This window comes from Scomber scombrus, chromosome 23, assembly GCF_963691925.1.
Source record: "Scomber scombrus chromosome 23, fScoSco1.1, whole genome shotgun sequence".
NCBI classification, from domain to species: Eukaryota; Metazoa; Chordata; class Actinopteri; order Scombriformes; family Scombridae; genus Scomber; species Scomber scombrus.
Window position 1 is genome coordinate 18928226 of NC_084992.1, and position 13586 is coordinate 18941811.

Sequence of the window (13586 nt, forward strand, 5' to 3'; positions counted from 1 at the left end):
TGTAGTCACTTAACTTTTCAGTTAATTTTGTACATATTGATAATAGTATTTACCATTCATTTTTGTATATAGTGTGAGTGTTTTTAGCATTTTTTTTAACATTTCAATAATCTTCTCAGTATTTTTAAATACAAACGTTAGCCAGTCAGCTAGCCTAGCTTGCTACTAAAATGAAGAAAAGCACCATCAAGTTTGAAGATTACATTACATGAAAGATTCAAACTGAAAGCTGTAGTTAAAGTGAATGGAACAATGTTGGTGAAGGTTTCAGATACTTTAACATTATGCACTGTGATAACTGAAAAACGAACTGGACACATACAATTTAAACCCCTTATCCAGCAATAAAATCAGAAATGTACTGCTCGCTTATACAAGACAGTGTATGTCAGTCAATTTGAGTTTTGGTCGATCTTCCATGCACCACATACAAACAAGCTGTAGTAACTTAAAATTAAAGATGTGAATATCAACACTGGTGCGTCACTGAGGTAATTATCAAAATGATCAAAACTCCTAAAAACACTACATCCAAAAACAAACAGTATCAACATTGTACAATGTACAAAATGAACTGTGAAAAGTGAAATAATTGTAAGTTTGAAGCAAAGATATTGTTAATGTAGAGTTGACAGCTGGTTGGACGTGCTATTCGTATACGTCACGGTGCATTGTGCAAGTGGAGAACAGCCCTTTTATGGAGGGATAAGGTTACGTTTTCATACACCTACACCTTTCAGAAGACAAGCCAGCAGGACAACATCTATCTTCAGTACTGAATTTCTGGTATAGTTCCAAGTAATCTATGTTGGGTAGATGAGGATGGTGATGCACATGACATTCTACTTTCAAATAATAAGGGATTCACACCTTGACACTTTGTGTGTTTAAGATTTTTTTAAAGGACTTGTGTGATCAGTATAAAGAAGAAGACATATATGCTAGATAAAAAAAGAAAGAGAAAAAAAAACCCTGCCTCTTATAGGAACTCACATTTTTCGACTGCAGTCACACAATCATTTGCAAAATGAGGAACTTTACCTTAACAACAGCTTTACTGCTCTGCAGCCTGAGTAAGTACTGGCACTGAACAAGTTTAAGTAAATTTGTATTAAAGTATTGATAAGGCTCCTGTAGCTTTATCAACCATATGTTTGTTTCAGGCTGGATCTCTGCTTCTGAGTTCTTCACTGTGGACGTCCAGACTGGTGAAGAAGTCACACTGCTGTGTTCCAACTTTTCCAGTGCTCCCACTCAGATATTCTGGTTCAGAGTGGTCAAGAGATCATCTGAGCCTCACTGTATCTCATTTATATTCCAGTCTTTCATGCCTGCTTCATTCTGTGAGGGATTTCAAAATGACAAGTTTGAAATGAGCACCAACCTTTCAACAATTTTTCTCAAAATCAAGCAAGTGAATTTAACAGACTCTGGACTGTATTTTTGTGGATATAAAATTAGCAAAAGCCCAGTCATTGTCAGTGCGACATACTTAGAGGTTCAAGGTAAGATTTTCATAAAGTCTTGTCTGTCTTTTGTTTAACATGTGGCCTATGTGGTATTACCGCAAAATAAAAATAAGAGAATTTTATCTTTGTTATTTTCATTTTAATTAATCTCATGATGACAGTTTATATTTTTGTATTTCTCGAATAACCTAAAATTTGTATTCACTTTGCCTCCCATTTATTTATGTATCTTCATGTCATTAAAAGGCAGTGATGAATCACATGATGACGTGGACAAAGCATTTACAGATGAGGAAATGCAGATTGTTAAACATTTGAAAGTGAAACATTTCTAACATTTTTTTTTCCCATTTCAAGTCACTTACAATAAAGTTTAGACTGATTTAATGATCTTTCTTGTAGAGTCTGGTGTAATATTAATGCTGACGAGTGTGATCCTGGGTGGTCTGACTACTGTTCTTGTAATGGTCATCATTGGTCTGCTGCTTAAAATCAGGAAAAGGAAGACAGGTACTTTTATTGCATTTTTTATTGTACCTACATGACATAATAGTCACTATACTATTTACCAAATTCAGTTGACAGCAACAGTTTTGTTTGCTTCTATCATTTAGCCCATATTGAAGAACTGAATCTACATCAAACAGAGGTAAGAATTGATGTTTGTTCATTTTCATCTTTACATTTGCTTCACTTTGCTATGTGAGATGAATGACAGTAAATACTCTTATTCAGAGTCCTGAGTGCAATGATCTGAACTATGCAGCAGTGACCTTTCATCCAAAAGACGGAAGGAACCACAGGCCTGCATCTGAGAGAGAAGCAGATGGTCAGGTTATTTATTCTGCCACCAGATAGACTCAGAAGGCAACTGAAACTGCAGCTTAAAGTGGAACTGGTTTATTATTGATTCACTGTTGTGTTCTATTAATGCTGATGGGTGCATTATCACTTTACATCACTAACTTTACAGTTACTTTGTCAAAAAGTCCAACTTTGTAACAGCGAATCATATAAAATATTCAATATTCTTGCTCAATTTGAGTATTGATTCTTGTCTGCTTTATTTATCTTTTTTGTGTCATACATTAGACTATTTTAGATTTTAATCTGAGAATTTTTGTTTACTAGTGGAGGAGCCAGTAAGAACATTCATGACTGTCAATATTCCCTTTTAGTGGAAGTTAGCTGGAGGTCTGCAGCAGAGGATGTTGCTATTACAGCTGTGAAAAATACCGCTGAATGAAATATATGCTCTTGGGACTGGGCAATAAAAACTGTATTTGACAGGAAGAAGCAGCAGTGTGTGGTGCGAACATAACTGTCACAATCATGAGACAGTGAGCAGCTGTTTTCAGCTTCTGTAAAGCAGAAAAAGATCAGCCTGCATATGTGCTGGAGCTTTTGAAACAAATCTCATGAAATCATTCACTGTGCTCCACCCTGTACCTGATCAATTCCAATTTAATCAATTTATCCGGCTAAAATTATCACTCAAACATTATGCCTTTTGACATGGGAAGCCGTATATTTACTATTCCTTAAGTGTTTTACTTTCATAAGTAACACCCACAAAACCAACTTATTTCTGAAACTGTGTAATGCTTGCACTGAATATTTGTCTTATTGCAGTGTTTTATCCAGATATATTTACAACATGATCAGGAACACAAACTGCAAAACAAAGGAAATATGTGAATAGTAACATGTCCATGATTCGCCATTCCAACAGTCAATCTTTGCTCCTCTTATTTAGGATTAGTGGTGACATGAAAAAAGGCAGCTGTACTTTCAAGTTGATGGTACAGTTTTAAATATTCACATGCTGGAATAATGTGGAATTCCAGTCCTTGATTAAGCTGATAAGTTTTGAAAATACCTGGCACAGTGCAACATTAAGATGAATAATATTTAATGAACTTTGACCCAAAAGTGCAGTGTGAAGAATTTAGTGACATCTAGTGGTGAAGTTGTAGATTGCAGCCAACTGAGTATTTGCCTTCCAGGTATGGAGAAGCTACAAAAGGTCCCTTCTAGATAACGAAGACAATATTCTTATTTTCAAGTGATTATGCAGTAATTAAAACACACGTCAATATATATATTCAGTTCCTGCCAAGTCTGTTCTCCTAGATGCCACTAAATTCTACACACTGCACCATTAACAACTTTCATACTGTCAATTTCATAAGTCACTAATTGAGGCTATGATTATGCTTTAACATTCATCTTTCAGAAGCCCATATATGAATAGTGTAAACATTATCAGCCTTAAAGTAGAACTTATGCTTTGTCATGTAAATCTGCTGCTGTGATTTTATGTGTATGGCTGGGAGGAGTTACCATCATCATAATCTGTTTCTTCTTTTCTCATTCTCTCTACGTCTTACCGGTTTCCTTTGAGCTCACTGTGACAGCAATATTATGTGATGTGGCGTGTTTGATGGAGCAGCCAGAAAGGAAATGGATGATATCAAAATTCTCTCATGTACAGGATGAGACAGACATCACAGTGTGGTCTGAGCACAGCTAGGGTGAAAACTGTCGGTTAAGTTAAAGCTTAGTAAGAGTAAAGTGAAAATAGATATTATATACAACAAGATAAACCTCTGTATTTGTATGGGGGGAAAAATGTAGTCCATAATAAATACAAGCTCAAAGACAGTCATCCTCATTTCCTTCATGTTTAGGCTTCATACATTTATGGCAACTAAAGGCCAGTGTGTTAATATTCAAACCACACTGTCATCTACTGGACGAAGTTGTCTCAGTCCAGCCACAAAGAATTCTGGGCCAGTTTGTGGTGGGAACGTGATCCGACTTCTATCTTACCCAACTACAAGTTATAAGTATTAGCTTAAGGCTTTCATAACCAGGTGCACTTTGCATGCTGGGATGTGGATTTGGACTAGCAAAATCTTCATATTTAGGCAGATATGACAGGTCTTCCTGAGCTTACAACCTCACTCCAACCCCAGACACATCTGACCAATGACAGGAGTGGACACTTACATAAATGTTAATGATACATTTTGATTCGTTTGACTTTGTGTGAATAGAAAAAGAAAACAAGCTTACCCACTCCAACTCCTAACAAATGCATATACTGAGAGCAATTACTTTAGGTTATTATTTTTAGTATCAAGGCTGACCAGGTTTAAAACAGCACCATTGTTGGTTAACAAGATTACCACTGAAGGCTAAATAGTCATGTCTCAGTATTATAACATTAGCATTTTGCTTAAACACTTGATTAGACCATTTATGTGGCCAAATAGGAACTACAACATAAGAAACCCCCCACCTTTTTCATACTGTGGCGAGCAGAGGCCCTCAGTGTGAATTTGGTTGCTCGACAACACCACCTTGGGAATTGCACCCAAGGAATTATTTACCACTTATCAGAATCAGGTTCATTCTACTCAACAGGCAAGACACGTGGTTCCCAGTTTACAAAAAGATACTTTATTACAAAACCTATACTTTTGAAAATTACCATTCATACAAAAGTAACAAAGAAAAGGGAGCCTAATCAGGGGCTGAGGTCTACTGGTGGGGAAAGAGCTAGTAGAGGGGAAGGAGAAAATAAAAAAAATAAAAGGGTTCACCCAGACACACACTTTGTAACATAACCAAAATCCGAGGAAGCACAGCACACAGAAGGGACACCACCACCCACGTCACCAGCACCACCACCAGCAACTGAGAAGGATAAAAAAGGGAAGTTACAACAGAAATTAACCCAAAATGTACAACAAAATATCCAAATTAAAGCAAGGGACAGTTCACAACATAAATAAGCTAAACAGCAGCGGTCCCAATTAGCTGGTTGTAGAGTCACATGACTCACCACAGGTGGATTTCGGCCAGCTGATGAGCGTTTCCTGACAGTAAACAAAATTAGCATGGCTAAGCTACATTTACAGAGGCTTTTGAGAGCTAGATTTAACGTAGCACACCTGTTTTCAGAGTCAAAACCTGGAGAGGGAGGGAGAGAGGGAACCACGCGGCTGCAGACATCTACCAGGCTGTGACCTCACTAGCGTTAGCCACAGGATAGCATTCGGTGTAAGACAGAGAGAAAGGAAACTTACCCCCGCCAGAGAGATCCAGGCATCAACCCACAGCACGGCGCACTTTGTAGCTACTCTGCAGTAAAAACACACAGGCTTTAAACATGGGGACACCGAGCGATAAGTGAATTGAAGCAGCAGCAGCATGGCATTACCTGCGCGGGTAAACACCTCAGACCCGGAAATGACGCGTCAGTGGGAGCGCAAGAGGGAGGCCTTACTTATATACTACCGCCCTAGTGGTCAGCTGTGCGCAATTAACTGCAGCAACACAAGACAAGTAAGTTAATTAAAGTAACACATTTAAATGTTCAAGGTAAGGTTGTATTTAGTTTTCTTGTCTCTTGAGTTTTTTGGTATATTGCAAATTAAGATTCTCACTATTGTATCCAACGTGTTGAATGATAATGATTACAAAACCATTGTTTGAAAATAACATACGGTTTAAATATTTGTTTCATTTGAAGGCCACAATGACAATTTCTTTGTTGTATATTTAAGATGCTTTTATCATTTTTGACGTCATCAGACATTGTTTCTGAAGTTCTATATGTCCAATTTGCAGAACCTTTGCTGACCTCAAGGATGCAGCACTGAGTTTTTATTCAGCAACAATAAGAAGGAGGCCTGCATCACAGAGGGAAGTGGAGACTCAGGTTATTTATGCTGCCAGCAGATAGATGCTAGAGGCACCTGGAACTGAAACTGATTTGGTTTGGTGCAGCTGTTGGATGGGAAGAGTTATCGTCAATTTGTCAAAAAATTGTCTTTTGCAATAAAGAACTTATATTCATGTCATTTTTTGGCTGTGCTCTGTATTCATTCTAACCAGCTCCTTTATTTTTCCCTCTCTGTCTCTTTTTCTCTCATCATACTCTTTCATATTTAGTTTGAAGAATGTGATTGGTGTTTGAAGGAGGAGTGTGTCTGTCCAGATTCTCTGATAGAAAGAGTTGAGGTCTGTAACAGTGGATGAAAGTGTGAGGTACACATCAACTGTTTGGTGTCATTTCTAGGAGACGGGGTTGGAAAAACATGACATCTATTGACTCATAAAATCTCACATGTACACATTACAGAGGCAGTATTGTGCACGCATAACAGCTAGGTAGACTGCAGTCAGGTGGTAAATATCCAACTGAAAAATACAAAGATGCAGCAGCTATTCAGTTGGTGTGTTTGCATTACTACATGCATCACATCTGTCCATTCTGAAACTTTCCACTGTGGTAACAAACAGTTCTCTCTGTATCAGACTGAAGTGAAGTGTCAACCACAGGAAGACTGACTTTCAGGTAGGTGCTATTCACCAGCCTTTAATGTTCACTAGTGCAACAAGCACGAAACACCAATTGTTAATGACACTGCTATTCGTTGTCTTTATCTCACTCTTCACAAAACCGTGTAGTTGACAGAAATGATTAAACACTTCACAGCAGACATTTTGACGTGTCACAGCAGGAAAAGGTGAAAATAATAAAATGATCATGGCTGATTTCATTTAACTGCTTCAGCTTCAGGATCCTGCTATTGTGCATGTTGGTTCACTGTCACATTGTCATTGCTTCACTGGGACACTTATTTAAAGCTGCATTAACAGCTTTTTGGGCATTTAGGGGCAGCAGAGAACAAGCTGTAAAGACAATATTTGACATATTATTGCCTTATAAAGCAGATTTGCAACATTAACATTTATTTGGAGTTGTCCAGCTAAGGAACGGAAGTCCAATATTCACTCTTCTTTCATGGCATGTTCACAGGTGAATACAAAGTAGTCATCAGTCTCTGGTCTCTAATGAATCTGTAGTTCTGTCTGTGTTGTGTTGAGCACATCATTTACATACTCTGACTGGAGATTTTCATCCCCAGAGACCTTGATGATCAGTTTTTCCTCAGTTTTGTTTAAAGTTAGTTCACATAGCAGATTGGAATAGTGAACAACTCTGTGCTTCCATTTCCACTGGAATCAAAACAAGTGTGATTGGCTTTCAGAGGTCGCACTACATTTGAGGACATTTGTATGAAGCTGTCTTCAAATTTCCTGTGTAGTGTATCTGGATGCTTTCTCTCTATAGCCGGGCTGTAATGCAGGTCTCATTCACAACGAACAGTAACTCTTTGCTGTCCCAGCTTTTGAGTCTGTACGTGTGAACATGCCGTTAACACTGTTCTGGTCTCCACCAACTCCTGAGAAAAATATATTTCTCTTCAGCTGTTGAACGCTCACCGATGATCTCCAAATATCACTGACGTTGCCTGTCTGCATTCTCTAAAAGTATCTCAAAGCAATTATTACTTGTTAGTTTAATAACTACAGCACAAACACAAATTCAACATCCTTTTGGTTGTAATATGAAATTTTCACTCTGTATATATTTGGACTTTTAGTGGAACATTAGAAAGAATTTTAATTACGCAGGTTAAGGAATACAATTGTGTTTTATTGCAGACTCAAATCACTCTTTGAGGCTGCCATTTTGTTTTAACACTTCTTGTTCGGAAGTCATTTATGTGGCCAGTCAACATAAGAAACTCCCCGCCTCTTTCCAACAAAGCCCCTGTACTTGAGCTCAGTCAATAACGTGTCATTACAGTTCAACGCACGTACGCACAATGAAGAGCTTCATCTGGACAACAGCTTCTCTTCTCTGCAGCCTCAGTAAGTACTGCCACTGAAATTACATCTAGGTGTAAGTATTCAGGTCCCTGTTGCTTTATCAGCTGAGGAGTAAATGTCTTGTTGTCTCTGTGTGTTTCAGGCTGGGTCTCTGTCTCAGTTTCTGAGTCTCAGACTGTGGAGGTCCAGCCTGGTGAAGAAGTCACACTGCAGTGCTCCAACATCTCCACATCTCCAACTCACACATTTTGGTCCAGACTTGTCAACAAAACCAAGATCAGCTGTATCTCCTCTATGTACGGGTCTGACAGTGATGTTCAATTCTGCAATGGATTCCAAAATGGGAAATTCAAAATGAGTTCCAACATCTCTACTGTCTTTCTTAAAATCACACAAGTGGATTTATCAGATTCTGGGATGTATTTGTGTGGATTTTACTTGGATGGACACACAAAACTTAAAGTAATAGACTTAAACGTTCGAGGTAAGAGTGTTTTCTTGTCTCTTGAGTTTTTGGTATATTGCAAATGTATATTTTCATTATTGTATCCAATATGTGTGACAAGTCAATAAAGTATAATGTTTAATACACAATTGTTTGAAATTAAAATCCAATTCAAATCGAACTATGTTTCATTTCAAGGCCAGGATGAATTCAGTGATGACGTGGACATCGAGTGTAAAAGTAAGGTTCTCCTAAAGTTTTCTTTCATTGCACAGACCATCAGTCAACTGAATGTTGATAAGCTTCAGATTCAGTATTAGCAGGTACCAAGTCATTACAGCTAAAGTGTAATCTGGTCTTTAAATCTTTCTTGTAGAAGAGTCTGATGGAATAACAAAGCTGACGAGTGTGATACTGGGTGGTCTGACTGTTTTCCTCGTAATGTTCATCATTGGTCTGGTTGTTAAAATCATTCAGACAGGTACAGGTAAGAGCTACTGTATCTTTTTATATTCAGTTTTACTGCTCATGCATATCCTCTATTGTTATGTCAAAGTGCATTAAAAGCAATGTTTTTGGATAATGATTAATGTTGATGTACTGATCTTTGTCATTTAGCCATTAATGAAGAACAGCATCCACCAAAACATGAGGTGAATCCACATTTCTAATCTACTATCATATGGTCCCAGGCTTAAAATGTCCCAGAATCATCATCACGATTATTTCTTTATTGTGTATTTATGATGCTTTTAGCATTTTTTAACATCATCAGACATTGTTTCTGAAGTCCTATATGTCATATTTGCAGAACCTGGACTTTGCTGACCTCAAGGATGCAGCACTGAGTTTGTTTTCTACAACAATAAGGAGGAGGCCTGCATCACAGAGGGAAGTGGAGACTCAGGTTATTTATGCTGCCAGCAGATAGATGCTAGAGGCACCTGGAACTGCAACCAACTTGTTTTCTATTAATGTGCTGATTTAGTTTGGTGCAGCTGTTGGATGGGAAGAATTATCGTCAATTTGTCAAAAAAAAAAAAAAAGGTTTTGCAATAAAGAGCTTGTAGTCAAGTCATTTTTTGGGCTGTTTTTTTCCCCCCTCTCTGTCTCTTTTTCTCTCATCGCACATCTTTCATATTTTGTTTGAAGAATGTGATTGGTGTTTGAAGGAGGAGTGTGTATGCCCAGATTCTCTGATAGAAAGAGTTGAGGTCTGTAACAGTGGAAGAATGAGGTACACATCACATTTTTGGTATCATTTCTAGGAGACAGGGTTGGAAAATCATGATATCTCTTAACTCATAGCTTTGTGGGAGTAAAATCTCACAGAAAGGAATAAATACTGTCAAAAGAGAAACCAGCCTCTACATTTAATCCATGTTTTTGAAAAGTATAGAGTTCACATTACTGAAAAAAGGAATCTGCACATGTAACAACTAGGCAGCCTGGAGTCAGATGGTAAATGTCCAACTGAAAAATACAAAGATACAGCAGCTATTCAGTTGGTGTGTTTGCATTACTACATGCATCACATATGTCCATTATGATACTTTCCACTGTGGTAACAAACAGTACTCTCTGTATCAGACTGAGGTGAAGTGTCAACCACAGGAAGACTGACTTTCAGCTAGGTGCTGTTCTCCAGCCTGTAATGTTCACAATGTAAGATGCAACAAGCACAAAACAACAAATGTTAATGAAACTGCTACTTTTTGTCTTCATTTCACTTTTCATATACTGTGTAAATGGCAGAAATGATGAAACATTTACTTTTAACACAGAACCTTTTCACACTGACATTGCTTTACTGGGACACCTGAATAAAAGCAGAGGCCTGGTTAATGTTATTAGTGATACCTGTAGTTTTCCTACAGTGACAAATGTCTGCAGTGAAAAAGGCCTGTGGTTAAAGGCAAATATCCTCAAAATGAAGACAGAATATAAACACCAAATATCTCTTTGCAACACTGATGAGTGTGCAGGGGCATGGCCAGGGATGTTGGGCCCCATGAAAAGATGTCACATTGTGCCCAACCACCACACACAGGCCACACCAATCATGCACAGTTGCTGAAACCACAACTCTCCCTGTCAAGGCTTGCAACTCTCATGTAGTTCAGTACCAACAATTTACTGACATTGAGCTGTGAAAATATAACCCTGTGTAAACATGCAGGCAACAATCTGCACACAGTATAATTCACTACTTGATACAAAACTGACACTCTCTATAAATAATGTGCAAAAAGTCATATTTTACAGTCTTAATGTAATCTTAATGTTAAAATTCTTAAAATTATATCCATAAATTGATATAATGAACAAAATAATAAAATCAGCAATATTTTTTTAAACTAAGTATTCCTACCAACTATGTATGAACTCAATTCTTATCATTGAAAATAATGTAATCATCTTTTTTTCATAATAATAAAAAGAGATCCTCACAGACCTTGTATGCTTTGTGACATTTCATTCAACACAATGCTTCTAACCTCTTTCTTCAGTTTTCAGTAGAGCTGGTTCATTATTATGGGGAGACAGAGGGGCTGCTGAGCTTGAAGATGCATCTGTTGGTCCTGGTACCAGGAGCAGGGACAAATGAGTTAGTATGAATAGCTTGATAAACATTTACCTGAATTGATTCAATGTCAGATAAGAGAGTAGCAGTAACTAATGTTAGGAGAGCTAAAGTAACATGAACCTGTTTCACTGTGGACTAAGCTTAACTAACAGGTTCATTTCCACCACTCATGGACTAAACCCACCTTTTTATGAAACATTGGGTGACATATTGTCCCCCTTTCATTTCTGTCTTGTCTGCTTTTTGGTTTGGGGAACTCTGCTTGTATTTAATGAAGCTGTTCATTGTGCTCATGCTGCAGTCCTACTCACTCACAATTCACTGCAAGCATCCAATATTCACTCTTCTTTCACGTTTCCACACATGTGAATACAAAGTAGACATCATTCTCTGGTTTCTTATGAATCTGTAGTTCTATGTGTGTTGTGTTGAGCACATAATTCACATACTCTGCTCTGACTGGACAGGTGTTTTCTCAGCCTTGGAGACCTATATGATCAGCTTTTCCGTCTTGTTTAAAGTTAGTTCACATAGTGGAGTAGTGAACAACTCTGTGCTTCTATTTTCACTGGAATCAAAACAAGTGCCATTGGCTCTCACTGGTTATCCCTCGTACTGCATCAGAGGATATTTGGATGAAGCTGTGAACAGCAATGAACAGTAACTGTTGCTGTCCCAGCTTTCAGTCCGTATGTGTAAATGTGCTGTTAACTCTGTTTTGGTCCCCACCAACTCCTGAGAAAAATGTCTGTCTCGTTAGCTGTTGAATGCTCGCCTATGTTCGCCAGACATCACTGAATTTTTCTGTTTGTGTCATAAACTATCAAATTCATCCTATCAAAGCAACTACTTTATTGAGTCTGCAATAAAATACAATTGTGTTTTATTGCAGACACAAATCACTCTTTGAGGCTGCCATTTTGTTTTAACACTTCTTGTTCGGAAGTCATTTATGTGGCCAGTCAACATAAGAAACTCCCCGCCTCTTTCCAACAAAGCCCCTGTACTTGAGCTCAGTCAATAACGTGTCATTGCAGTTCGACGTGCGTACGCACAATGAAGAGTTTCATCTGGATTACAGCTTTTCTTCTCTGCAGCTTCAGTAAGTACTGCCACTGAAATTACATCTAGGTGTAAGTATTCAGGTCCCTGTTGCTTTATCAGCTGAGGAGTAAATGTCTTGTTGTCTCTGTGTGTTTCAGGCTGGGTCTCTGTCTCAGTGTCTGAGTCTCAGTCTGTGGAGGTCCAGCCTGATGATGAAGTCACACTGCAGTGCTCCAACATCTCCAAATCTCCAACTCACACATTTTGGTCCAGACTTGTCAACAAAACCAAGATCAGCTGTATCTCCTCTATGTACGGGTCTGACAGTGATGTTCAATTCTGCAATGGATTCCAAAATGGGAAATTCAAAATGAGTTCCAACATCTCTACTGTCTTTCTTAAAATCACACATGTGGATTTATCAGACTCTGGGATGTATTTGTGTGGATTTTACTTGGATGGACACACAAAACTTAAAGTAATAGACTTAAACGTTCAAGGTAAGAGTGTTTTCTTGTCTCTTGAGTTTTTGGTATATTGCAAATGTATATTTTCACTATTGCATCCAATATGTGTGATTTCCCATTGATTACAAATATATAAAGTATAATGTTTACAAAACAATTATTTGAAAATAACATCCAGTTTAAATCGACCTATGTTTCATTTCAAGGCCAGGATGAATTCACTGATGACGTGGACATCGAGTGTAAAAGTAAGGTTCTCCTAAAGTTTTCTTTCATTGCACAGACCGTCAGTCACCTGAAGGTTGATAAGCTTCAGATTCAGTATTAGCAGGTACCAAGTCATTACAGCTAAAGTGTAATCTGGTCTTTAAATCTTTCTTATAGAAGAGTCTGATGAAAATACAAAGCTAATGAGTGTGATACTGGGTGGTCTGGCTGTTTTCCTTCTAATGGTCATCATTGGTCTGGTTGTTAAAATCACGACGCTTCAGACAGGTACTGGTGAGAACTACTGTACCTTTTTATATATATATTTTTTTGTGTTTGTATTTTTTGTTTACAGTTGTATAAATATGATTTGTAATATGATTAATTAAAAGATCATGTGTTGTCTCTCTTGTATAGCTCCTAATGAAGAGCACAATACACCACACAATGAGGTAAATCTAATTTGAAAAGAAAAATTAATTGTAGGAAGTGCTGCAATTTCAAGTCATTTGTCAGTTTTAGCTATGTCAGATGAGTGACCATAAATACTTTAATTTACAGAATCTGGACTCTGATAACCTGAACTACGCAGCACTGAGTTTCAATCCAAAGCCAAAAAGAAACCGAAGACCTGTATCAGGGAGAGAAGTGGAGCCAAATGTGATTTATGCCGCAAC

General features: G+C 37.8%; 1 protein-coding gene across 1 annotated transcript; it reads left to right on the forward strand.

The window, feature by feature from the left end:
• Nucleotides 1–1027: 1027 nt before the first annotated feature.
• On the forward strand, nucleotides 1028–2327 carry LOC134006006 (uncharacterized). Its single transcript, XM_062445055.1, has 5 exons — nucleotides 1028–1073; nucleotides 1164–1505; nucleotides 1872–1979; nucleotides 2084–2118; nucleotides 2205–2327. The coding sequence occupies exons 1-5, from the start codon at nucleotides 1028–1030 to the stop codon at nucleotides 2325–2327; spliced, it is 654 nt and encodes a 217-aa protein (XP_062301039.1).
• The last annotated feature ends 11259 nt before the right edge of the window (nucleotides 2328–13586 follow it).

Excerpts from the sequence above, each read along its gene's own strand:
- LOC134006006 (XM_062445055.1), top strand. The coding sequence starts at position 1,028 with ATGAGGAACTTTACCTTAACAACAGCTTTACTGCTCTGCAGCCTGA. Across the intron at positions 1,074-1,163 it reads TTTACTGCTCTGCAGCCTGA|GCTGGATCTCTGCTTCTGAG; the intron begins GTAAGTACTGGC and ends TGTTTGTTTCAG. Across the intron at positions 1,506-1,871 it reads GACATACTTAGAGGTTCAAG|AGTCTGGTGTAATATTAATG; the intron begins GTAAGATTTTCA and ends TCTTTCTTGTAG.